General features: G+C 59.1%; 1 protein-coding gene and 1 pseudogene across 2 annotated transcripts in view; one reads left to right on the forward strand and one right to left on the reverse strand.

Annotated features, from left to right (window-relative positions):
• The window catches only part of RPTOR (regulatory associated protein of MTOR complex 1), a 411,638-nt gene extending 398,482 nt beyond the window's left edge, over window positions 1-13,156 (forward strand). For both annotated transcript variants that reach the window (XM_008013198.3, XM_073005477.1), the window contains exons 29-34: window positions 4,290-4,396; window positions 6,703-6,830; window positions 7,850-7,936; window positions 8,904-9,020; window positions 9,310-9,439; window positions 11,033-13,156. In XM_008013198.3, the coding sequence (XP_008011389.1) occupies window positions 4,290-4,396; window positions 6,703-6,830; window positions 7,850-7,936; window positions 8,904-9,020; window positions 9,310-9,439; window positions 11,033-11,101 (638 nt within the window). In that variant the 3' untranslated portion in view covers window positions 11,102-13,156. The remainder of the gene's footprint in view (window positions 1-4,289; window positions 4,397-6,702; window positions 6,831-7,849; window positions 7,937-8,903; window positions 9,021-9,309; window positions 9,440-11,032) is intronic.
• Window positions 13,157-16,152: 2,996 nt separating this feature from the next.
• Window positions 16,153-19,182, reverse strand: LOC103243706 (uncharacterized; annotated as a pseudogene).
• Between the last annotated feature and the right edge of the window lie 3,560 nt (window positions 19,183-22,742).

A 22,742-nucleotide genomic window follows, 5' to 3' on the forward strand; every position in this document is an offset into this window, starting at 1 on the left:
TTCGTCTGTAGCCTGTGGATGTGGCCTTACACCTTGTGGTCAGCCATCCGTGTGGGGCCTGCCCTGGTTCTGCCCTAGGTCACGTGGCTCTGTCTCTGCCCTTCTGTCCAAGCGCCTGTCCCAGGAGATGCCAACCCTCATGTGCCTCAGGGGACGTCATGGGGACAGCTCCAGGGTGGACATTTCCTGGAATGTTGGATTTTTTTTTTTAATGTAGCCGTGTTCTTAAGTTTCATCCAGCAGAATAAACCATCCACACCCCACACTCCACGGAGGCCCTTTCCTGTTGCTTTTGTCCTGATCTCTGGGCTCTGCTTCCCCCATGAGGCAACCCTCTTCTGGGGTATGACAGCTTCCCTGGGACAGGGCAGGAGAAGTGAGCCCCAACCCAGGACCTTGGTCCGGGAGGGGTCCCGGGAGACAGCTGGATGGCCAGCCTGGGGGTCAGACCACTCACTGGCCACTGTGTGCGTCTCCGAAAGACCAAGTTTGGTGACACTGTGTCATTTGCTAGAGAGGAAAGATCACTGGGGTCGCTCAGAGGCAGGGGTGCCGTGGAAGGAGCTGGGCTTCAGCACGGGAGCGCCTGGCTGAGCCCTGGCTCTGCTTTGCCCTTTCTCTTGTTGGCTTTTGTGAAAATTTCCCACCCTGTCCAAGGCTCGGACCTGCCAGAAATGCAGTGCTGGAAGGATGCACCCACAGGCTGGCCCCAGGGTCCCTGAGACCCCCAGAAGCATCCACACGTCCACTCCCGGCTGGCCCCGGGGTCCCTGAGACCCCCCAGAAGCATCCACACGTCCACTCCTGGGCCACGCTGCAGGAGACTAGACTTGCAGCCTGTGCCGTCCCACGGGCTCTCAGTCTGTCCGGGTCAGGACAGCGGAACCCAGCTTACAGATCAGGAAGCAGCCCTGAGGAGAAGTGGCCTTCTCAGCCCAGACCCCCCAGTGCTTCCTTCGGAGCAGGAGCCTGTGCTGCGCTTCATGGGTCTTGGGGTCAGAGAACGAGGCTCTCGCCACAGGGGAAGGCAGCAGAGGCATCTCGCTAGGCATAAGAGCTCCAGGCCCCAGTCCCCGAAGGCCGTGTCAGCTGTGGGCTGGGGCCACCAGGCACAGCTCTGGGCTCCCTGAGGTCACACACGGGCCCTCACTCCCAGCTCCCAGTGGAGGAACAGGGCTGCAAGTTGAGAGCCTGTGATCCACCACGGCTCGTGCTTCTGACCTGCTGGGACATTTCTTCCTGCCTGGATTCAGTTGTATCACAGTAGAGGGACTACACTTCCTTTTTTGTTTTTGTTTGTGTTTATGTTTGTGTTTGAGATGGGGTCTTGCTCTCACTGCAGCCTCAACTACCTGGGCTCAAGCGATCATCCCACCTCAGCCTCCCGAGTAGCTGGTTCACAGGCGCCACCATCACAACCGCTAGTCTTTTTTTTTTTGAGACGGAGTTTCACTTTTGTTGCCCAGGCTGGAGTGCCATGGCGGATCTTGGCTCACTGCAAGCTCCGCCTCCCGGGTTTGAGCAATTCTCCTGCCTCAGCCTCCTGAGTAGCTGGGATTACAGACACCTGCCACCATGCCCGGCTATTTTGTGTATTTTTAGTAGAGACGGTATTTCACTATGTTGGCCAGACTGGTCTCGAACTCCTGACCTCAAGTGATCCACCCGCCTCAGCCTCCCAAAGTGCTGGGATTACAGGTGTGAGCCACTGCACCTGGCCTACACTGGCTAATCTTTTGTTATTTGTAAAGACAAGGTCTTGCTATGTTGCCCAGGCTGGTCTTGAACTCCTGGGCTTAACCAGTCCTCCTGTCTCGGCCTCCCAAAGTGCTGGGATTACAGGTGTAAACACATCTGGCCTGGGACTGCATTTCAAAAGTAAAATAAAGAATGTATGTATGCCAGCAATTAACAACTAGAAAATGTAATTATAAAACATCATGGGCCAAGCGTGGTGGCTCACACCTGTAATCCCAGCACTTTGGGAAGCCAAGGCAGATGGATCACCTGAGGTCAATAGTTCCAGACCAGGCTGACTAACATGGTGAAACCCCTTCTCTGCTAAAAATACAAAAATTAGCTGGACGTGGTGGCAGGCGCCTGTAATCCCAGTTACTCAGGAGGCTGAGGCAGGAGAATCACTTGAACCTGGGAGGCAGAGGTTGCAGTGAGCCAAGATCACACCATAGCACTCCAGCCTGGGCAAAAGAGCAAGACTACATCTCAAAAAAAAAAAAAGAAAGAAAGAAAGAAATCATGGACCACGGGAATAAAAACTGCAAAATACCTAGGAATGAATCCAACACATGCTCCTTCTTCACACATCAAAGCATAAACTCTAAATGAAGACTATAAAAGACCCATGCAGTGTTGACAGCACCATAGCCGTGGATGAAAAGACTCATCATCGTGAGACTGGCAGTTCTCAAATTAATCTGTGCATTTATTCATACACTTCTGATTATATTCCCAGGAGAGATTTTTATAAAATGCAGACCAGCCGAGGTAATATTGAAGAGGCGTGGACGGCATTAAGAAGCTGGAATTGCAGGGCAGCCGGGCCAAGAGGCACCAGGGCCCTCAGCGCAGCAGTGAGCCCAGAAGGGCCACAAATGACAGGGTACCTCTGCACACTGCGGGAGGAGCCATGTTGCTAAATGGTGTTGGGACAGCTAGTGCCCTATGGAAAAAGATGCGGTGACACCCCTATCTCACACTATGCACACAACATATCAGCGAGAGACCTAACCCTTTCAAAGAAAAATCAAGAGGAAATCTTCATAACCGTGAGGAACAAAACGACAGCTTGAACAGGAGACCGAGGGTAAAGACGTCGATAGGTTTGACTCTACAAACTTCTTCATGACTACAAGAAAAACGTCACGGTTGTAATGTAAGTGGCAGAATAAGAAAAGATATTTGCAGTATCTATGAGTTACAGAATATATATAAAAATATGTGCGACTGTCTGATGTGAAAAAAACGGCAACCACCACACATCAATAAGGATTTGGGGACACTGGCTTGTGTGTGTCCTGCCAGGAGTGTAGATGGTCACCCATTTGGGAAATGAAATGGCCTTCCCTGGGGAGATCGGAGTCATGCAAGACGCACAACTGGCAGTTCCGCTTCTAGGCGCTTCCTTCTCCACCTGCAAGGACACGTGAAGTCGTTGACTGTGACATGGTTCACAAAGCCAGGGGCAGCTCAAATGACGGGGTTAGTTGTACAGTGGAAGGTAACACAAGATTAAATGAGTTAACCAGAGCTGCGTGTCTTGGGCCAGATAAATCCTCAAAGCCTAACAGTGAAGAAGCAAGTCGCCAGGAGGGAGGCCCCATTTTGACATTGAAGAGCCTTTCTGAAATGTGGAAGGCGTGGTACGTCGTCGATGGGCGTGCGTAAGCAGGAGAACCTCAGCGGCCCCTGGGGGGCGCCCTCAGCCCACGGGATGGCTCTCCCAGGCACGGGCAGGGGCAGAGGCAGACGATGCGTTTACTGTGTCTAAAATTATGCTTCTCTAAGAAAAAAAAAAAAAAAAGAGCAAACAGTGGTAAAAAGTTAGCAAAGTTAGAGCTGAGTGGTGGGTCAAGGATTACTGTGGTGTTCCTTTCTGTATTTAAAATAGTTACCATTACACTTCTAGAACTGAATCTGGTTTTAAATAGAGGCCGTCACGTGAGGTGGGGTTGCTCTGCTCTGTCTAATCCCTGCACAAAGGGCAGCCCTTGCCCCGTTCTCTCCGTCCATCTCTTGCTGACGCCGGCCGTCAGGAGTCAGCCCCTGGCTGTCTGGAGTCTGCCAGCCCGTGGCCCATGCTGAGCTCCTGTTTGTCTCAGAAGAACTGGCCTCCTCCAGCTTTGACAGGGCCAAAAGGAGGACCCTCATCTTCAAGCCTTGACAGCCTTCCTAAAGTCACCGAGACCTACCAGTTCTGCCCAGGTGTCCAGATGGTGGGCATCGTAGACGTTCCTGGAAGGCTCTGCTCCAGACGGCGGGCATCGTAGACGTTCCTGGAAGGCACTGCTCCCTCTAGCAGATGCCTGGGTCATAGGCGAGTCAGGGGAAGGCTTGGAGTTCCAGCTCAGAATTGTCGCCCCAGCCTGGACGTGGGGCACACCAGGGGCCCCAGCAGGAGCTCATGTGAGGCATATGGACCCACCAGATGGGCTCAGTGGTGGCAGGGGTTCCTTGGAGCCACTGGCCAAGTGGCTGCCCAGAGCAGGCCCCAAAGCCTGCCCAAGGCGAGGGCCCACGGGGTGACGCCATGTCCCACTGTGTCTTTCCAGGAGCTGGGATGGTGGTGGACTGGGAGCAGGAGACCGGTCTCCTCATGAGCTCGGGGGACGTGCGGATCGTCCGGATCTGGGACACAGACCGTGAGATGAAGGTGCAGGTAACCATGTGGGTGTCCCCCAAGCCCCAGGCCTGTGGGGCAGTGTGTGCAGGGCTGGTCCTCATCACAGAGCCCAGCACAGTGTGCGGTGAGGCCTGGCCGTCCCGGGGGCGGAGGCAGGGCCTGGAAGGACAGTGCTGGGCAATGCCGGGAGGAGACATGGGCTGCCTGAGTCCGGTGGATGCAGGTGAACCGCAGCGTTCAGCCCCGCGCTAGTGTGGCTCAGCCTGTGCCAGCTCTGAGTGTTTTCAAGTAGGGTCTTCTCTCTGCAAGTTAAGGAATGTCAGAAATCAGTAGGGTGAGCCGTTGTAAATTAGAATGATTATTTGTAGGGTTTTTTGTTTGTTTTTGTTTTTTTGAGATGGGGTCTCACTCTGTCACCCTGCGTCACCCAGGCTGGAGTGCCGTGGTGCAGTCACAGCTCACTGCAGCCTCAACCTCCTGGTCCACGTGATCCTCCCATCTCACCCCCACAAGTAGCTGGAACTACAGGCACGCGCCCCCACGCCTGGCTAATTGTTTAAACTTTTTGTAGAGACGGGGGTCTCAGTATTTGCCCAGGCTGGTCTCGAATTCCTGGCTCCGGCAATCTTCCTGCCTTGGCCTCCCAAAGCACTGGGATGACAGGTGTGAGCCACTACAGAAGGCTTTTTGCTTCTTTTTTTGAGACGGACTCTCACTCTGTCGCCCAGGCTGGAGTACAGTGGTGTGATCTCAGCTCACTGCAAGCTCCACCTCCCGGGTTCCCGCCATTCTCCTGCCTCAGCCTCCCAAGTAGCTGGGACTACAGGCGCTTGCACCACGCCCGGCTAATTTTTTTTGTATTTTTAGTAGAGATGGGGTTTCACGTGTTAGCCAGGATGGTTTCGATCTCCTAACCTCGTGATCCACCCACCTCAGCCTCCCAGAGTGCTGGGATTACAGGCGTGAGCCACTGCGCCTGGCCAGAAGCCTCTTTGCCTCTTAAAGCATCTGTTATTTTCAGTTTTGACAAAAAGCAGAGTACATTGGTTTTGCCCAAAACAGCCTGGAAAAGTGGTAGAGACCTAAGGAGGCCGCGCTCAGCAGAAATCTAACTGCATTGACTTCGTTTGGAGCAGAGGCGAGACCACAGATACTGTGAGGGACAGTGCCTGAGGTGGCTTTAGAGCCAGGATTCCCTTCCTCCGGGTCCCCAGGGAGAGGTGCGGAGCAGAGGCCGTCCCCAGCCTCTCTCCCAGGCCGTCTGGTGTCAGGAGGGAGGGCTCAGCCCTGCCGTAGAGGGCGGTGTGGTGCAGGCCCAGCAGAGGGGAGGCCTGGGCACCCTCAGCTGCTCAAAGCCGCTGTGGTTGCTCTGGGCAGCAGCAGCCCGAGAACCTGGCCCAGGCCTCTCCCTGTGGGCAGCGTCTCCTCTGACCTGACCACGGATCCCACAAGGCACCAGCAGCTTTCATGGCACCTTCTTTGGGGTGGAGGGGTCTTGGGCCTGCCTGGAACTGTGGCTCCACACGAGACATGGCCCTCAGGGCACAGCGTGGACACCCTGATCCCCAGGGTCTGGTCACCAGTTGGGGCTTAGAGGCCTGGGTGGCCTGCGGGGCAGGTGCTGTTCCTGCAGAGGTGCGTGGAGGCACAGAGCGCAGCAGGTGTTCCCAGAGCCACCTCTGCCCCTCGCAGGGGTCCGGCCCCATCGTCCCCACGCCTGGGTTTCCTCCTGGAGTACACAGCCCAGCACCGCCCTTCATGCATGGAAAGCGCTCTCCCTCTCGTGGCCCTTTTCCTCCTGCGTCCCTGGCAGGTGCCATCGCCTCCCACCCCCACTTCTCCAGCACTTATAGCCCCCGAGGGAGCCAGGCGACCCCTCCTGGACTCATCCCGTAGCTCATTAGAAGTTCTGAGAAGTAGCCAGTGAGGAGTCCTTGCCAAAATGTGCTTTGCTTTCCTTTTTAGGAAGCAGAGAGAGGTTGGAAGTTTAATTGGCACTGACAGCCAGTCCTTCCCAGAGGCGTTTGCAGGCCGCCGCTCGGGGTGGGGCTGGGCTCTGCCTCACTGGCTTGGGGCCCAGGCGCCCAGGGCTGTCCCTCCAAGGCCAACAGACAAGGGTGTGACTCAGTGCCCTGCCAGCCCCTGCCTCTCCCTGGGACTCCTGGGCTCCCTGGGCCTTTGATGCTTCCCTGGATAAAGAGAAAGGCCCCTGCAGCCAGGGAGGGGGATCCCCACAGCCAGGGAGGCAGCAAGAGGGGTCCTGGTACTGCAGGACAGCAGGGAGGGCAGCTCAGTGCCCAGGTCTTCACCGGGCTCCTGTGTTTGCCTGTGTTTGGCCCTAGGACATCCCCACGGGAGCAGACAGCTGCGTGACGAGTCTGTCCTGTGATTCCCACCGCTCACTCATCGTGGCTGGCCTCGGTGATGGCTCCATCCGCGTCTATGACAGAAGGATGGCACTCAGCGAATGGTACCTTGGCCCTGTCCTCTCCCTCCCCCAGTGGTGGCAGGATGCCTTCTAGGTGGTAGAGGCCGTGTCACTGCCAGTTGGTTGGGTCCAGGTTTCTCAGTGAGATGCAAAGCTTCCCAGGAGCCCACAATGGAGTATTTACGCCAGTCCTGCTGGGCTCCCCAAAACCGCCAGGCCCATCCCACCGAGGCCCATCCCACAGAGGGCTCCCCCACAGAGGTCCATCCCACAAAGGGCTCCCCCACAGAGGCCCATCCCACAAAGGGCTCCCCCACAGAGGCCCATCCCACAAAGGGCTCCCCCACACAGGTCCATCCCACAGAGGGCTCCCCCACAGAGGCCCATCCCACAGCCTGTGGAGGAGCACAGGGTACAGGCCGTGTGGGATGAGCCAGTGGACTGGAGGCAAAGGCTATCGGGGTGAGGCGGGGGCCCCAGCCAGACACCTGCCACCTCTGTGCTCACCTAAACAGAATACTGCCACTGCCTGCCACCTCCTGGGCAGCTCCCATGTGGCTCAGACAGTCCTCCAGAGGCCTGACGGTGACCTAGGGCCCAGCCCTGAGCCGGCCTGGGGAGGACACAGGGGGTCTCTGCTGGAGCAGGTCACCTGGAGGGGGCTCTGACCCTGCGTGGGCACTAGCTCCTCCTGGGGAGCAGACAGGCGAGGGCCTGCAGACCCGCTGGCACAGGCAGACATGGGCAGTCCCTGGTGCGGACCCGCTGGCACAGGCAGATGTGGGCAGTCCTGGTGCGGACCCCCTGGCACAGGCAGACGTGGGCAGCCCCTGGTGCGGACCCACTGACACAGGCAGACGTGGGCAGTCCCTGGTGTGGACCCGCTGGCACAGGCAGACGTGGGCAGTCCCTGGTGCGGACCCGCTGGCACAGGCAGACGTGGGCAGTCCCTGGTGCGGACCCGCTGGCACAGGCAGAACTGGGCAGCCCCCGGTGAGAGCCCCGAAGGGTGGGGACGTCCTTCGGGGAAGCCCACGCTGAGCGCGCCCCCTCCCCTGCAGCCGCGTCATGACGTACCGGGAGCACACAGCCTGGGTGGTGAAGGCCTCCCTGCAGAAGCGCCCCGACGGCCACATCGTGAGCGTGAGGTGAGGAGCACCGATAGTTAGCAGCCGTTCTGCTGTAAAAACATTATTTTCCCCTCCTTTTAAAATATGTCCTTGGTATTTAAACAGCTGAAAGGGGATGGCATTTCGGGCAGTAATTAACTCCTGCCCTGGAACTGGCCAGAAAGGTCAGGCACAGCCCCCAGGGGCCCAGGGCCGCGGCTGCTCCCCCTGCTGGGGGACACCTGACCTGCAGGCGCTGTGGGAACTTTCCTGGGCTGCCGCGCGGAGGGTCCGGGGGGAGCTGGGCAGCGGCTCTCCCTCCACAGCAGGGGTGGCCGAGCGGCAGGGGCGGCGCATCCGCCAGGCATGTGGCAGTTGTCTGCACGTAAACTCAGTTCTGCTGCTTGGTGAATACAGCACCAAGAGCAGGGAATATTTATTTGCCTGTTAAAGGGAGAGCAGAATGTAATTTATGAACACAAAGCCAGCGTTTCTTCAAAGAGATGCTCTTTCCCCCCTTGTTTGTGATATAAAAACCAGACATAACTCTCGGGATGGACACCTGCTAGGGTGGAAGGCAGGAGCCATGGGGCCTCAGAAGGGCCAGGCCATCCCTCAGGCCGCAGCCCGCCATCTAGGCTCTGTCTCCCGGGACTGCAGGCCCCTGTTGCATGAAATCTAATCTCTGGCTGGAAATGAAACCAGTAGCTCACAGCCGCCTCCTGCGTCTGAGCTCGTGGCCATTTCTCTAGGCTGGAAAGCTCCAGGCCTTTTCTGGCTCTGAGGGAGCTCGAGGGGCAGCCTTGGCCCTGAGACCAGTGCGGGGGCGTGTCTGGGCCCCGCCTGGGCAGCCTCACGGGGGGGCGCTGAGCATCCAGGCAGCCTTTTCCTTGAGCAGTGTGTGTGCAAACAGGCGTGCGACCCCCACACCCGGTTCCGCCGTCCCCCGGTCAGGCCCCTCCTGGGAGCTCCGGGTGGAGGTGTCACCGTGACCCTCTCTTGGCAGCGTCAACGGAGACGTGCGCATCTTTGATCCCCGGATGCCCGAGTCAGTGAATGTGCTTCAGATCGTGAAGGGGCTGACAGCCCTGGACATCCACCCCCAGGCGGACCTGATCGCATGGTAGGCGCCGCCTCCCTGGCCTCCCCGCTCCCCGCCTCCGGCCTCTGTGCAAACACGAGGCTCTTGTGTGCCTGCCCCACAGGAGCTGAAGGAGGGCAGGGGAGGATTTCACTGCTGTTGGGACATAAAAACAAAAGATCTCTGCTAGGCCCGAGTCCTCAGTGAGAGTGACCAGAGGGTCACACCTGCCCCGAGCCAGCCTGTCCCTGCAGTCTCGGCCTGTGCACCTGTCTTTCTTCCATCCTCAGAGGAGAGGGCAGTGACACTGGGACCCTTTCTCTCCCCACAGTGGCTCCGTCAATCAGTTCACCGCCATCTACAATGGGGGCGGCGAGCTGATCAACAACATCAAGTACTACGACGGCTTCATGGGCCAGCGGGTCGGCGCCATCAGCTGCCTGGCCTTCCACCCACACTGGGTCAGTGCAGCGGCGGGTGGGGGCTGGGGGCTGGGGGCCGGGGGCCAGGGGCGAGGGATGGGAGGCAAGGGGGCCAGACAGCAGGGGTCCTGCCTGGGCACCCCACACCACAGTGGGGTCCACTGGCCACCTGAGGGAGAGACTTGCCCGGGGCCCAGGATCTCCAGGGCCCCTGCCCCACCCTGCACTCACCCCAGAAGCAGAGCTCCAGTCTCGTCACTCTGGGAAGAATTGATGGCGCATGCACAGTGGTCGGGCAGAGCTCCTGCCCTCAGACCCTGCACTAAAGCCATCCCTGGGGACCTCCAGGCAGGGTCGCTCAGGGTGTCCATCCCTGTGCAGCCCTCACCCCGTCCCCTGTGCGGCCCTCACCCCGTCCCTTCTGTGGCCCTCACCCCGTCCCCTGTGCGACCCTCACCCCGTCCCCTGTGCGGCCCTCACCCCGTCCCCTGTGCGGCCCTCACCCCGTCCCTTCTGTGGCCCTCACCCCGTCCCCTGTGCGGCCCTCACCCCGTCCCCTCTGCGGCCCTCACCCCGTCCCCTGTGCGGCCCTCACCCCGTCCCCTGTGCGACCCTCACCCCGTCCCCTCTGCGGCCCTCACCCCGTCCCCTCTGCGGCCCTCACCCCGTCCCCTGTGTGACCAAATCTTCACCCCGTCCCCTGTGCGACCCTCACCCCGTCCCTTCTGCGACCCTCACCCCGTCCCCTGTGCGACGCTCACCCCGTCCCTTCTGCGGCCCTCACCCCGTCCCCTGTGCGGCCCTCACCCCGTCCCCTGTGCGACCCTCACCCCGTCCCCTCTGCGGCCCTCACCCCGTCCCCTGTGCGGCCCTCACCCCGTCCCCTGTGCGGCCCTCACCCCGTCCCCTGTGTGACCAAATTTTCACCCCGTCCCCTGTGCGACCCTCACCCCGTCCCTTCTGCGACCCTCACCCCGTCCCCTGTGCGACGCTCACCCCGTCCCCTGTGCGACCCTCACCCCGTCCCTTCTGCGACCCTCACCCCGTCCCCTGTGCGACGCTCACCCCGTCCCTTCTGCGACCCTCACCCCGTCCCCTGTGCGACCCTCACCCTGTCCCCTGTGCGACCCTCACCCCGTCCCCTGTGTGACCGAGTCCTCACCCCGTCCCCTGTGCAACCCTCACCCCATCCCCTGTGTGACCGAGTCCTCACCCCGTCCCCTGTGCAGCTGGGCCCCACCTGCACGGCTCTCTGGCCTTGGTTGCAGCCTCCCCACGTGGCTTCAGGCCATTGTCTTTAGATTAGGATCCTGCCCACCTGCCTTCTTGCGTTCATGCCTTCAGGCTTCAGGCATGCAGCTCTGCTGACATGTGTGACATTAGATCCCAGAGCTGTCCCTGGGGGGCAGTGCTGAAAAAAACATGCAGGGCCCGGGGGCAGCACCACACCCCTCACGGAGTGCACCATGCATGGGCCCTGCAGAGAGGACGGGGGGGACCGGCCCAGCATTTCCGGGCGCGAGGCGGGCGCAGGGATTCCTGAGACCCCGGCAGGAACTGCCTAAGGATGTGGGTTGGCCCGCAGTGTCCGCACCTGAACCCCTGCCCACCCCTTCTGCTCCCTCCTTGCAGCCTCACCTGGCCGTGGGAAGCAACGACTACTACATCTCCGTGTACTCGGTGGAGAAGCGCGTCAGATAGCGGCGCGACCCGGGCCACCAGGCCACGGCCGCCTGCTGTACATAGTGAAGCTGCCACTTGCCGGGGCGCGGGGTGTCGGCTGCTGCGACCCCACAGTGTGAACGTTGGCTGCTGCCTTAGCTGCTGATGACGGCAGGAGGGCCCTGCTACTCGCTTTTGTCTGTCTTCGCTGTCGTGTCCGGAACGTCAGGGATGGGGAGGGCTTGGGTTGACAGTGGCTTCCCACTGAGCACCAGCATCCAGGTGCACCCCCGCGGCCGCAGCGCCTCTGTCCCTCTCCTGTTCTGTTTCTCCGAGACGTTGAAAGGGGCAACACCTCATTTTATTTCCATGTAATCAGAGCATTAGCTGCAGCAAAACCCCCAGAGCGAGCCCTGGAGGAGAGGCAGGCGCTGGGGCTCCTGCGGGTCCCTGGAGCAGCCGTCCCCATCAGGCCAAGAGCGAGCGAGAGGTGCTGCCCAGCCAGGCCCACCGCCTCTCACAGTCAGTGCACGCAAGCAGGGACATTTCCTAGCCGGCTGGGGCACACTGGAAATTCGGGAAACCAAGAGAGGGGAAGAAGGAGACGCCCCTCTAGCTGGCGGTATGAAGAAAGCCGCCCGGGGGGCCGGGCTGTCCTTGGCTGCTGGCCACATCACTGAACAGGAGGAGCGCAGCGCCTCCTCCACAGCCCACCCTTCCTGCACCTCCAGGTCTCTAGACTCTAGTTTTGGCCCCTCTCACACAGCGCTGTCATCAGGGGCCTCAGTGGCCACGCACAGGAGAGGCAGGTCCTTGGCAGTGTAGCCCCTGCCTTAATCCACAGGGCTCCTTTCCCTCCGAAGGGCTGCTCTTCCCCGCGTGCGCAGGGACGGCGGCCCGGCCTGTGGTCTCCGTGCCTGTGCCCGCACACGGGTGTAGCACACGCATGTGCGGGCACCACGGCTGGCACCCTGGGGGCACAGATGCAGGCGGCGTGGTCTCCCTGCTCTGTCCGCACACGTTCATCACACACAGGTGAGAGGCACTGCTGGGTCCTAGACGGCTCTGGGTGACACCAGCCCCATCTCCAGCCCTGAGTCGCCCATGCTGATGCCACCTTGGCTTGCAGCTGGGCCTGTGGTGCCGACAGGAGCTGTGTGGACAGTCCCACCCAGGAGGGGCCTCAGGGTATGTGTGAGCAGTTTTGCAAACAGAACACAACCGCAATGATGGTATTTTGAAAAGCATTTTTTCCATGTTCGTCGGGAATCAGGATTATCGAGAGGTGGAGGAACCAAGTGGCTTCACTGTGGCGGTAAGAGGCCCACGACCACGGGAGTGAGAGCGGGTGCGGCGAGGCCCGGCTCCCCTGTGGTGTGACTGGCGTCCTGCCGTGGCCAATATTCTGGGTGGATGGAACCGTGCCTGGCTGCGTTTGGTCATAGAAACACCTGGTCTTCAGGGGGCTGAGCTGGAGTCTGAGCTGGGGCTGGCCGGGACATGACAAGGTGGGACAGAGGCGGCCGCTCCGCTGCTCTTTTTTGGAATGCGAGCTCCCACCAGAAGAAGGTTCCGGCACGAATCCCATCCCCACGTCTGGGCCGAGCGAGCAGACCAGGTCCGGAAGGTGTAGAGAGCCCCAACCCCCACAAGTCCCGGCCTCACTCAGCTCACAGGGCATGCCAGGCGGCAACACCAGAATCTTCCAGAAGCCCAGCTCCACCCGCACACACAGCTTCCCATCCAGTCCTTCAACTCGATTCTTACCTAACACGCATTTCTGTTTGTTTTGAGACAAAACCACTACCTGTCAAAAGGCAGGTGGCTCCAGAGGGGACGAGACCCTCCTGCGCCCGCTCCGCCCTGGAGCCGCCCCCACGGGCTCCGCGTGCCACCTGCACGTGGGCTGTCTTCACAGGTCTGATGCGGAAATTCAATCACGACGTCAACCAGGGCTTGAGAGCGCGCCAGCCTAAAGGCTCCTTATCTCTATTTATTTTACCCAATGCTAATTGAGAAAGACTTTGACAAAACACAAAATGGCAATGTGAAGCTAAGAGCAGGACAAACAGTAAACAACACGCGCAGACTCTGGCTGGCGGCTGTGTCTTTACGAAAACTGCCCACCCCCACCGCAGGGGTTGTAGATCAGAGGAGAGCTGGGGGTGGGGGGACCTTGCCCAGGTCCCCCTGCTGTCCCCAGGGCCAACAGCAGCTCTGCATCCTGGGCACTCTCCAGGCAGGCACCACAGCCATAGGGGGCCTGGCATGTTGAGGGGTGTGCAAAGGTCTCGGTCCTCATCTCCTGGGCAGCAATGCTCCTCCCAGGCAGTACCCCCCAGCCCTGTGGCACAGACCCCACGTTGGGGAGCACGTTCTGTGGTGAGAGCTGTGCTGTGACGTAAGCCGGACACATTTCTTTTTTTTTTTTTTTTTTTGAGACAGAGTCTCGCTTTGTCGCCCAGGCTGGAGTGCGGTGGCACGATCTCGGCTCACTGTAAGCTCTGCCTCCCGGGTTCACGCCATTCTCCTGCCTCAGCCCCCCCAGCAGCTGGGACTACGGGCGACCGCCACTGTGCCCGGCTAATTTTTTGTATTTTTCTTTTTTTTTTTAGTAGAGACGGGGTTTCACCGTGTTAGCCAGGATGGTCTCAATCTCCTGACTTCGTGATCCGCCCGCCTCAGCCTCCCAAAGTGCTGGGATTACAGGCATGAGCCACCACACTCGGCCCACATTTCTTTCTCTTTAAAATGACGGTTACCCTCTCACAGTCAGAGGCCCCTTTCAAGTCTGCATTGAAATCTGGGCCACGTCAGAGTTGCTGGGGGAGAAGCCACTTCCCCACCTCTGGAGGCCTCCGCTCTCCTTGGCTCGTGGCCCCTTCCACTTCAGGGCCTCTGAGCTGCGCCCACCACCACTTCTCCTCCTGATGCAGCCCAGAAGTGTTTCCAGGCCTGGGGCCGCGCCCACCTCGGGTTGTGCGGGTCCTTAGTCCTAATCACATCTGCACATCCCTCTGGTCAACTCTTTCTGGGTTTGTTTTTTGTTTTGAGACAGAGTCTCGGTCACCCTGGCTGGAGTGCAGTGGCGCGATCTTGGCTCACCTCAACCTCTGCCTCCTGGGTTCAAGCAATTCTCCTGCCTTAGCCTCTCGAGTAATGAGTAATTAACCACCACACCTGGCTAATTTTTATATTTTTAGTAGAGACGGGGTTTCGCCATGTTGGCCAGGCTGGTTTTGAACTTTTGACCTCAGATGATCCACCTGCCTCAGCCTCCCAGCGTGAGCCACCACGCCTGTCCCTGTCTGGCTAATTCTTTAAAGGCTCCTGTTTCTAGATCACACTCTGTCTGCAGGTCGTGGTCTGTCCCCTGGGGCTTTTCCCAAGCAGGAAGGTCTGTGCAGGGGTTAGCAGCTGGGGAGAATGTTCTGGAAGCCACAGCAGAGGCAACAGGCCTGGGCATGGTCCTGCAGGGTGAGTGGGAGACAAGGGTCTGTGGGGACGGTCATGTCAGCCACTCTGCACCACCACAGGGCCCTGACTTCCTGGAGAGCTTGGGAACAGGCTCTTGTCCCCTGACCAGATGTGGGGTGTCAGGCATTGAGTAACCTGCCCGAAGCCCTGTCTGTCGGGTGGTGGCAGTGACTGGGTCCTAACACCACCCCAAGGCCATGTGCAGAGACGTTTGCTCCAACACTCGGGCTGGGGGGTGGGTTGGGGCTGGGGGAGCCACACACTCTGGACCTACAGGTGCTGCCTGTGCAAGGCATGTCCCACCCTGGAGCAGGCTGGTGGGAGTGGCAGCTCGGGACCCAGAGGCGGCGCCTGCTACCTGCTGGTCCCCACCCACCACGGCCTCATCACCAGGGCTCGTGCCTCCTGAGGACGTCCTCTCTCGCTCAGCACTGCACTGAATGGCCCTTCAGGGCTTTCTTCGTGTTCATGTCATCCCTTATTCCAGTCACTGCAGCCTGGGTGGCCCTGGGAGGGGCAGAGGCCGGGAAAGCACCTCTGGAGGCTCTTGACAAGGTCCTTAGAGGGTGGGCAGGCGTGGGGGTCAGCCAGGCCGGGGACAGCAGCAGCGCCTGCCGTGGGACACGTGGGTACATGGAGGCTGGGTGGGTGTGGCCGGGGCGGGGGCACAGCAGAGAACGGAGGGCCAAGATTTGAGAACAGCCTTGGCCTCGAGGCCCCTGTGTCCCCAGAATGACAGAGCCACTCTGCCCGAAGCTTCCTGTGGCTGCGGCCACCAACGTCCACAAGCTGTGGCCACTGAGAGCAACACAGATGCAGACTCAGGCTCACTGGGCTAAAATCCAGGATTTGGCCGGGCTGCGCTCCCCTGGACAGACCCCTTTCTCACCTGTTCCAGCTCCCAGAGGCAGCCTGTAGCCCATGGCTCCAGCCCCTTCCTCTCTCTCCAGAGCCAGCAGTGGCTGGTCCAGTCCTCACCTCCTCACTGAGCCTGACCCGCCCTGCCTCCCTCCTCCACTTTTTTTTTTTTTTTGAGAGGGTCTCACTGTCACCCAGGCTGGAGTGCAGGGGTGTGTCATGGTCACTGCAGCTTTGACCTCCTAGGCTCAAGCAATCCTCCCACCTCAGCCTCCTGAGAGCTGGGACCACAGGCATGCGCCACCACACCCGGCTAATTTTTGTTTACTTTTACAAAGAGTCGAGACTCAGTCTCACTTTGTTGCCCAGACTGGCTTCGAACTCCTGGATTCAGGGGATCCTGCTGCCTCGGCTTCCCAAAGCGCTGGGATTGCAGGTGTGAGCCCCACGCCAGCCCCTTCTCCACTTTTAAGGAACTTGTGATTACACTGGGCCCCCCTGGATGCTCCAGGGTCACCTCCCTAGTTTAAAGTCAGCTGATCCAACCCTCGTTTCAAATACAACCTGGATCCCCCGAGCTAGGTAGTCGCAGGCTGCCACTAGGATGTGGACGTCGTTAGGATGTGGACATCATTAGGGGACACTATGCTGCCAACCAATCCCTGTCTGCAAGCCAAAGACCCCCCCACCAGGCAGAGCCCACGAACACTCAGGGGTCTTGGGCAGCAGGTGGGTGGCACAGGGCGAGGAGATGCTCAGTGGGGTTGGGGGAAGCACCGGCCCCACTGGGCCTCCCAGACCTCAGGGCCAAGGCATGGGGAGCTGGTACCACGTCCGAGTGCCTGGGGCTGCCGGTAAACAAGTCGATCCCCCGTGACACAGCGGCTGCTCCCGAGCCCCAGCCAGGGCCGGAACGCAGGGCGCGAGCAGTTGCCATGGAATCCTGGAATTCTGCACTGAATTGCAGTTTGTTTCAGGCAAGGACGCCTGGCACTCACGCCGCTGTGCCGGGCGGGCGTCTGTTGAGAGAGTCATATTTTTCCCATTAGCATCAGTTTTTCTGTCACTGAGACTTGAGTACAAATCGAGTGCTTGTAAACATGGGGATGGGCGCACATCAGAAGCCGGCCTCGGGGGAGGCGAGGGCTGAGTCAGGCCCACACCTGCCCCTGCTGCTACCAGACCCCGCGTGGCTGTGGCGAAGGGGCCAGGCCTGGTGACACCACGTGGAGGAACGCTCAGTCCTCCGTCGAGGGACTGATGAGGGCCAGGGGTGGCCACAGGGGCTGTCCCACCAAGGAGTGCCCACAGGAGTGTCAGCCACTGAGGCTACCTCTCATGGGGGCTCCTGCTCATCTCAGCTCTGCTGGGTGGGACCACAGGCACCCCCCAGATGGGCAGCTGTGACCTCCAACACACATCTGTACCTGGCCCCCTTCCAGGGGTCTCAGCAGATCGCCCTCGGGAGGTGGCAGAGCAGTTGTCCTCTGGGGGTCTGCATCTCAGACTCAGTTACCGGGGTCCGGAGCCCACACGTACCCAGACGGAACAGAGCCTCAGAGTCAGGGACAGACCAGGAAGGAAGCCTTGAAGGACACAGGGCAGGCGGGGAGGCCAGGGCAGGGGCCAAGCGGGGCCTCCCACATCCGCCTGCGGAAGCCCCAGCACCGGAATCCCTGCACCTGGGCCTGAGGCTGTGTTTGGAGACAGGGCCTCTGCACGGGTGAGTACAGTGAAACGAGGTCACTGGGGTGGCCCTAATGCAATAGAACCGGTGTCCTTATGAGAAGGAAGATTAGGACACAGCTGTGCACAGAGGGACGGCCATGCAAGGACACAGCCTACCTGCCAGGGAGAGTGGTCCAGGAAGAAGATAGCCCAGAGGCCCCTCTATCTCCATGTCCAGCCTCCAGACGGGGTGGGTGGGAGGGAATACAGGCCTGCTGCTCAGGCTGCTGGGCCCACGGTGGTTTGCTAGGTGGCCCAGGGACACTGACACCACCGTGGCACCTCCAAGCCCCAGCCTGTACCTCATCTTAACATGGGGACAGTTACTGCAGGCAGGAGTGCTGTGAGCAAACAAGATCACAGAAGCTTCCAGAACGGCACGGGCACCAGGGAAGTACCTGATGGACCCTGTCCGAGGTCACACCTGAGGACTTCACAACTGCGGGTGCCACAGGGGTTGGGAGCTGGGAAGAATACAGCTCAGCCAGTGCCAAGTCCCAGGGCTGCACGGTATCCACCTGGACCATCAGAGGAGAGCGGACCCTGAGCTGGGCCTGGTCACCTGGTGCCACCCAGATGAGGCCATATCCTGTCGGTGGCTCCTGAGCTGGAGGAGGAAGAGCCCAACCGCGTGGGCCCTGCCCGTCCTTCCCGCTCCTCCACCTTGGGAAGGAGCCTCCTGCAGCTGTTGAGATGGCTTCCCTGCCCATCCCATCCTCCCCTGCGCATCCCGTCGGCCTAACTTCGGCCTCCTCTGCATAATGAGCCGGGGGGTCCCTCCTCCTGGGCCCCACAGTCCCCGTGCTGGCCCTGCCATCCCAGGGGCAGGAGCAGCCACAGGGCTCCTGGGGCTCTGAGGCTCCATCCACTGTTGTGTGACCCAGGCACCAGTGTCCACAGAACACAGGACAAGAGTTACACGCCCAGCCCCGCCACCCCACTGTGAGGACAGAGAAGGCATGGCGTGACCTGCCGCCTGGTGGAGGGCTGTGACCATGGAGGGTGCTGGGATGAGAGCTTTGGGTGGCCTGGATGCACCTACCCCCGCTGCTGCCTGGAAGTGGGGTCTCTGCTCCCCAGGGCTGGGGGGCCATGAGTTCACCTCTGTCATCGGTGTCAGCATGACAAACCCCACCGTGCCGCTCACAGCAGGAGCCCACATCTCAGGCCAGCTCCCTCTGCCACGCCACCTGCCTCACAGTCAGAGGTGGGAACAGCAACTCTGGGGAGAACTGGGGGTGCCGTGGTCACCGGGTCCCTGAGGCTCATGGAGGAGAGCCGTGGCGCCGGGCCCTCTCTTCAGAACCAAGCGCTCGCCCTTTGCAGCTGCGGAGCTGTCCCGACGGGTGGGGGCGGGGTTGCCGTGTAGCTGTGCAGAGAGCGCTCTGAATGGGGGTCTGTCGCCGGCTCCTGAGCTCATGGGTTCTCCCGAGATGCTTGTGGCACATGAGTCATTGTCCTTCTTAACAGCATCGCTGAAAGGAGAAAAGGCCCTTTGGAAATTGATCGCAGCCCCTGGATGTGTCTCTTGGAGCACAGGTCCCTCAGTTCCCACCTGGCAAACCAGACTTCATGTGCCCACGACAGGGCCAGGCAGCCCATGCGCTCCACCCCTCCCCTGCCAGCCTGCACTTCCTCCCCCATCGTCCATGCAGCCCCTGAGACACCCGCTGTCCCCGGCCCTGGGTCCTGATATGGCAGGAAAGGCAGTTCAGGACCCCCCACCTCCCACCTCCTCCTCCAAAACCCAGCTCTCACTTCCCAGAAGGCCATCACTGCAGCGTCCTCCAAACAGCCTGTGGCCCCACAGGCACACTCCGAGTTTGCTTCCAGGGGCCGGGAAGTGAGGAGCCCCCAGCGCTGAGGCCAGGGACACTCATGCAGGGCTCACAGCCACCAGCAACAGCCACCAAGGTCACTACCCAAGGCTGCTTCAGTCATCCCACCAGGTGGCCTCCCGGCCCAGAAGGCTGATGTCACTCACAGCTCAGCATTGGAGGGCAGACACCATCTGATGAGGTCAGAAGAGCTGCCCAGACCCCAGGACCCCCACTGAGATCCCCACAGCCTGGCGGGGCCAACAGAACCACAGCCGCATCTGCAGGGAGAGGCACGGGGTACCTCAAAGCTGTGGGTTCCCCTCTGGCCTCCCCTTGGAGGCTCTCCTGGCTGCCCTCCAGGGTCATCCACCATCCACCACAGGCGAGCTGGAGGGGTGGGTGGAAAGGCTTTGCCAGAGGGTCTAAATCCCCAGGGCCCTCCAGGAAGGACAAGCTGTGGGGCCAGGAAGCTCCACAGCCTCCAACTCAGGGCTGGCAGGAGCTGGGGGCTAGGGGTTCCCCACATGGGGTCCCAGCCTCACCTCCCAGCAAGGGGAGGCCCAGAGAACTGCCTGCATACCCCCACCAACCGCTCCCCAGTCCTGGCCCCTGCCTGGCTCACCATGGTCAGAGTTCGCCCCACAGAGAACCAGCTCCCAACTGCCGGCCGCTTCCACCTTCAGCAGCTGCTGGGTCAACCAGGTCCCACCTGCAGCCAACCAGGTCCCACCTGCAGCCAACCAGGTCCCATCCTGCAGCCAACCAGGTCCCACCTGCAGCCAACCAGGTCCCACCCTGCAGCGAGGGGCCCCCAAACCCAGCACTGGGGGAGCCAGCCCAGAAAGCACCAGCCCCAGGGCGGCACAGGGCCTCTCACAGCCCCCCAGCGAGCAGCCTGGGATCCAGAAGGTGCCAGGGAGTGCAAGCAAGGCACACTGGGTTTACCAGCCACAGCCCCCTCCATGCCTCCATGTTAGAAGGAGAAAGAAAAGGCAGTAGATGCAGACTGTGGAGCGGAACCAGCCACCACCTGCGTGGAGCAGAGGCCCAGGTGGGCACGGGATCTGGACCAACAGAGCCTGCCTGGGTGGCGCACACCATCCCTGTGAGAGACAAGAGCTTAAGGGCTCCCAGAAAGGCCCCCAGCCATAGCAAGGAGGGGCTGGATGCAGGAGAGGCAGTTTGTCACTGGCACGGTAGCATGACCTGCCCTGCAGGAGGAGGAGCCCCTGGGCAGTAACACAGCCGACCCCATCTTCATACTCTGAGCCCAGCTTCTCGCCTAACTGGAAGATCCAGATGAGGCGCTGCTGCCAACCCAGCTGGCTAGGAAAGCCCTGACCGTGTGCAGGATGCCATCCTCACAGCCTGTAAAGGGAGGAGACTGGGCCGGGCGCGGTGGCTCACGCCTGTAATCCCAGCACTTTGGGAGGCCGAGGCAGGCGGATCACCAGGTCAGGAGATCGAGACCATCCTGACTAACACGGTGAAACCCCGTCTCTACTAAAAATACAAAAAAAACTAGCCGGGTGTGGTGGCAAGTGCCTGTAGTCCCAGCTACTCAGGAGGCTGAGGCAGGAGAATAGCATGAACCCAGAAGGTGGACCTTGCAGTGAACCGAGAGATCACGCCACTGCACTCCAGCCTGGGCGACAGAGCGAGACTCCGTCTCAAAAAAAAAAAAAAAAAAACAAGGTCAAAGTCATATACCTGAGGTGAGCGGGGGCAAAGTCGGTGTCACATCTGTGCTGGCTCCCAAGACCGCCCCATGGGTCTGTCTCCAAAAAAGGCTGGTGGTGACATTGCCAAGGCAACCAGCGACTGGAAGGGTCTGAGGATTACAGTGAAACGGACCATTCAGAACAGACAGGCCCAGAGTGAGGTGGTGCCTTCTGCCTCTGTCCTGATCATCAAAGCCCTCAAGGAACCGCCAGGAGACAAAAAGAAACAGAAAAACATTAAACACAGTGGAAATGTCACTTTTGATGAGATCGTCAACATTGCTCCACAGATGCGGCACTGACCTTTAGCCAGAGAACTCTCTGGAGCCATTGCAAAGATCCTGGGGACTACCCAGTCTCCGGGCCGCAATGCTGATGGCCGTCACCCTCATGACATAGATGATATCAACAATGGTGCTGGGGAAAGCCCAGCTAGTTAAGAAGCACAAAGGAAAATACTTCAATAAAGGATCATTTGACAATTAAAAAAAAATAAAAAGAAAACCAGAAAATCACAAGTTGATGAGGATGTGGACAAATTGAAACCCTCCTGCATTGCTGGTGAAAATGGAAAATTGTGCAGCCACTGGGGAAAATGGTTCGGCAGTTCCTCAAGAAGTTCAGCCTGGGATCACCATTGGACCCAGCAATTCCACTCCAAGATATACACCGAAGAGAAATTAAAACATGTCCATGCAGAAACTTGTGCAGGAATGTTTATAGGACATTATTCATAATGGCCAAAAGGCAGAAACAACCAAAGGTGCAACGATGAATGAATAGATAAACACAATGGAATATTATGCAGCCTTGAAAAGGAAGCACTGAAGCATGCTATGATGAGGATGCCTCCTGCAAACACATGGAATAAAAGAGGCCAGATTCCAGAGGCCATATTGTGCAATTCCTTTTATATGGCATATCCAGAATAGGTAAAACCATCCCAACTGCAGAAAGGAGACTGGTGGTACCAGGGGCTGAGGGGAGAGGAGGAATGAGCGGTGACACTAAGTTTGTTTTTTTTTTTTTTTTTGAGACAGAATTTTGCTCTTGTTGCCCAGGCTAGAGTGAAATGGTGCAATCTCGGCTCACTGCAACTTCCACCTCCTGGGTTCAAATGATTCTCCTGCCTCAGCCTCTCGAGTAGCTGGGATTACAGGCACCCGCCACCATGCCCAGCTAATTTTGTGTTTTTAGTAGAGACGGGGTTTCTCCATGTTGGTCAGGCTGGTCTTGAACTCCCTACCTCAGGTGATCCGCCCGCCTCGGCCTCCCAGAGTGCTGGGATTACAGGCGTGAGCCACCATGCCCAGCTGATTTTGTATTTTTAGTAGAGATGGGGTTTCTTCATGTTGGTCAGGCTGGTCTCTAATTCCCGACCTCAGGTGATCCGCCCGCCTCGGCCTCCCGGAGTGCTGGGATTACAGGTGTGAGGCACCGCACCTGGCCCTTACTGAGTATTTTTCTGGGGTGATTAAAATGTTTTGACACCAGATAGAGATGGTGGTTGTACAACATTGTGAATACACTAAATGCCACTGAAATGTACACTTTAAAATGGTTAATGGGGCCGGGCGCGGTGGCTCATGCCTGTAATCCCAACACTTTGGGAGGCTGAGGTGGGCGGATCACCTGAGGTCAGGAGTTCAAGACCAGCTTGGTCAACATGCCATCTAAGCTAAAAATACAAAAATTAGCCAGGCATGGTGGTGCATGCCTGTCATCCCAGCTACTCGGGAGGCTGAGACAAGAGAATTGCTTGAACCTGGGAGGCGGAGGTTGCAGTGAGCCAAAATTGTACCGTTACACTCCAGCCTGGACAACAGAGCAAGACTCTGTCTCAATCAATCAATCAATAAATAATAAAATAAAATGGTTCGTTGTTAGCCAGATGTGGTGGCACAGACTGTAGTCCTAGCTACACGGGAGGCTGAGGTGGGAGGATTGCCTGGGCCTAGGAGTTGGAGGCTGCAGTGAGCTATAATTGCCACTGCACCCCAGCCTGGGTGACAGAATGAGACTCTTGTCTCTAAAAAATAAAAATAAAATCAATTAGTTAATTGCGCGTTATATGAA

Source organism: Chlorocebus sabaeus, chromosome 16 (assembly GCF_047675955.1).
Source record: "Chlorocebus sabaeus isolate Y175 chromosome 16, mChlSab1.0.hap1, whole genome shotgun sequence".
Taxonomy (NCBI): Eukaryota; Metazoa; Chordata; class Mammalia; order Primates; family Cercopithecidae; genus Chlorocebus; species Chlorocebus sabaeus.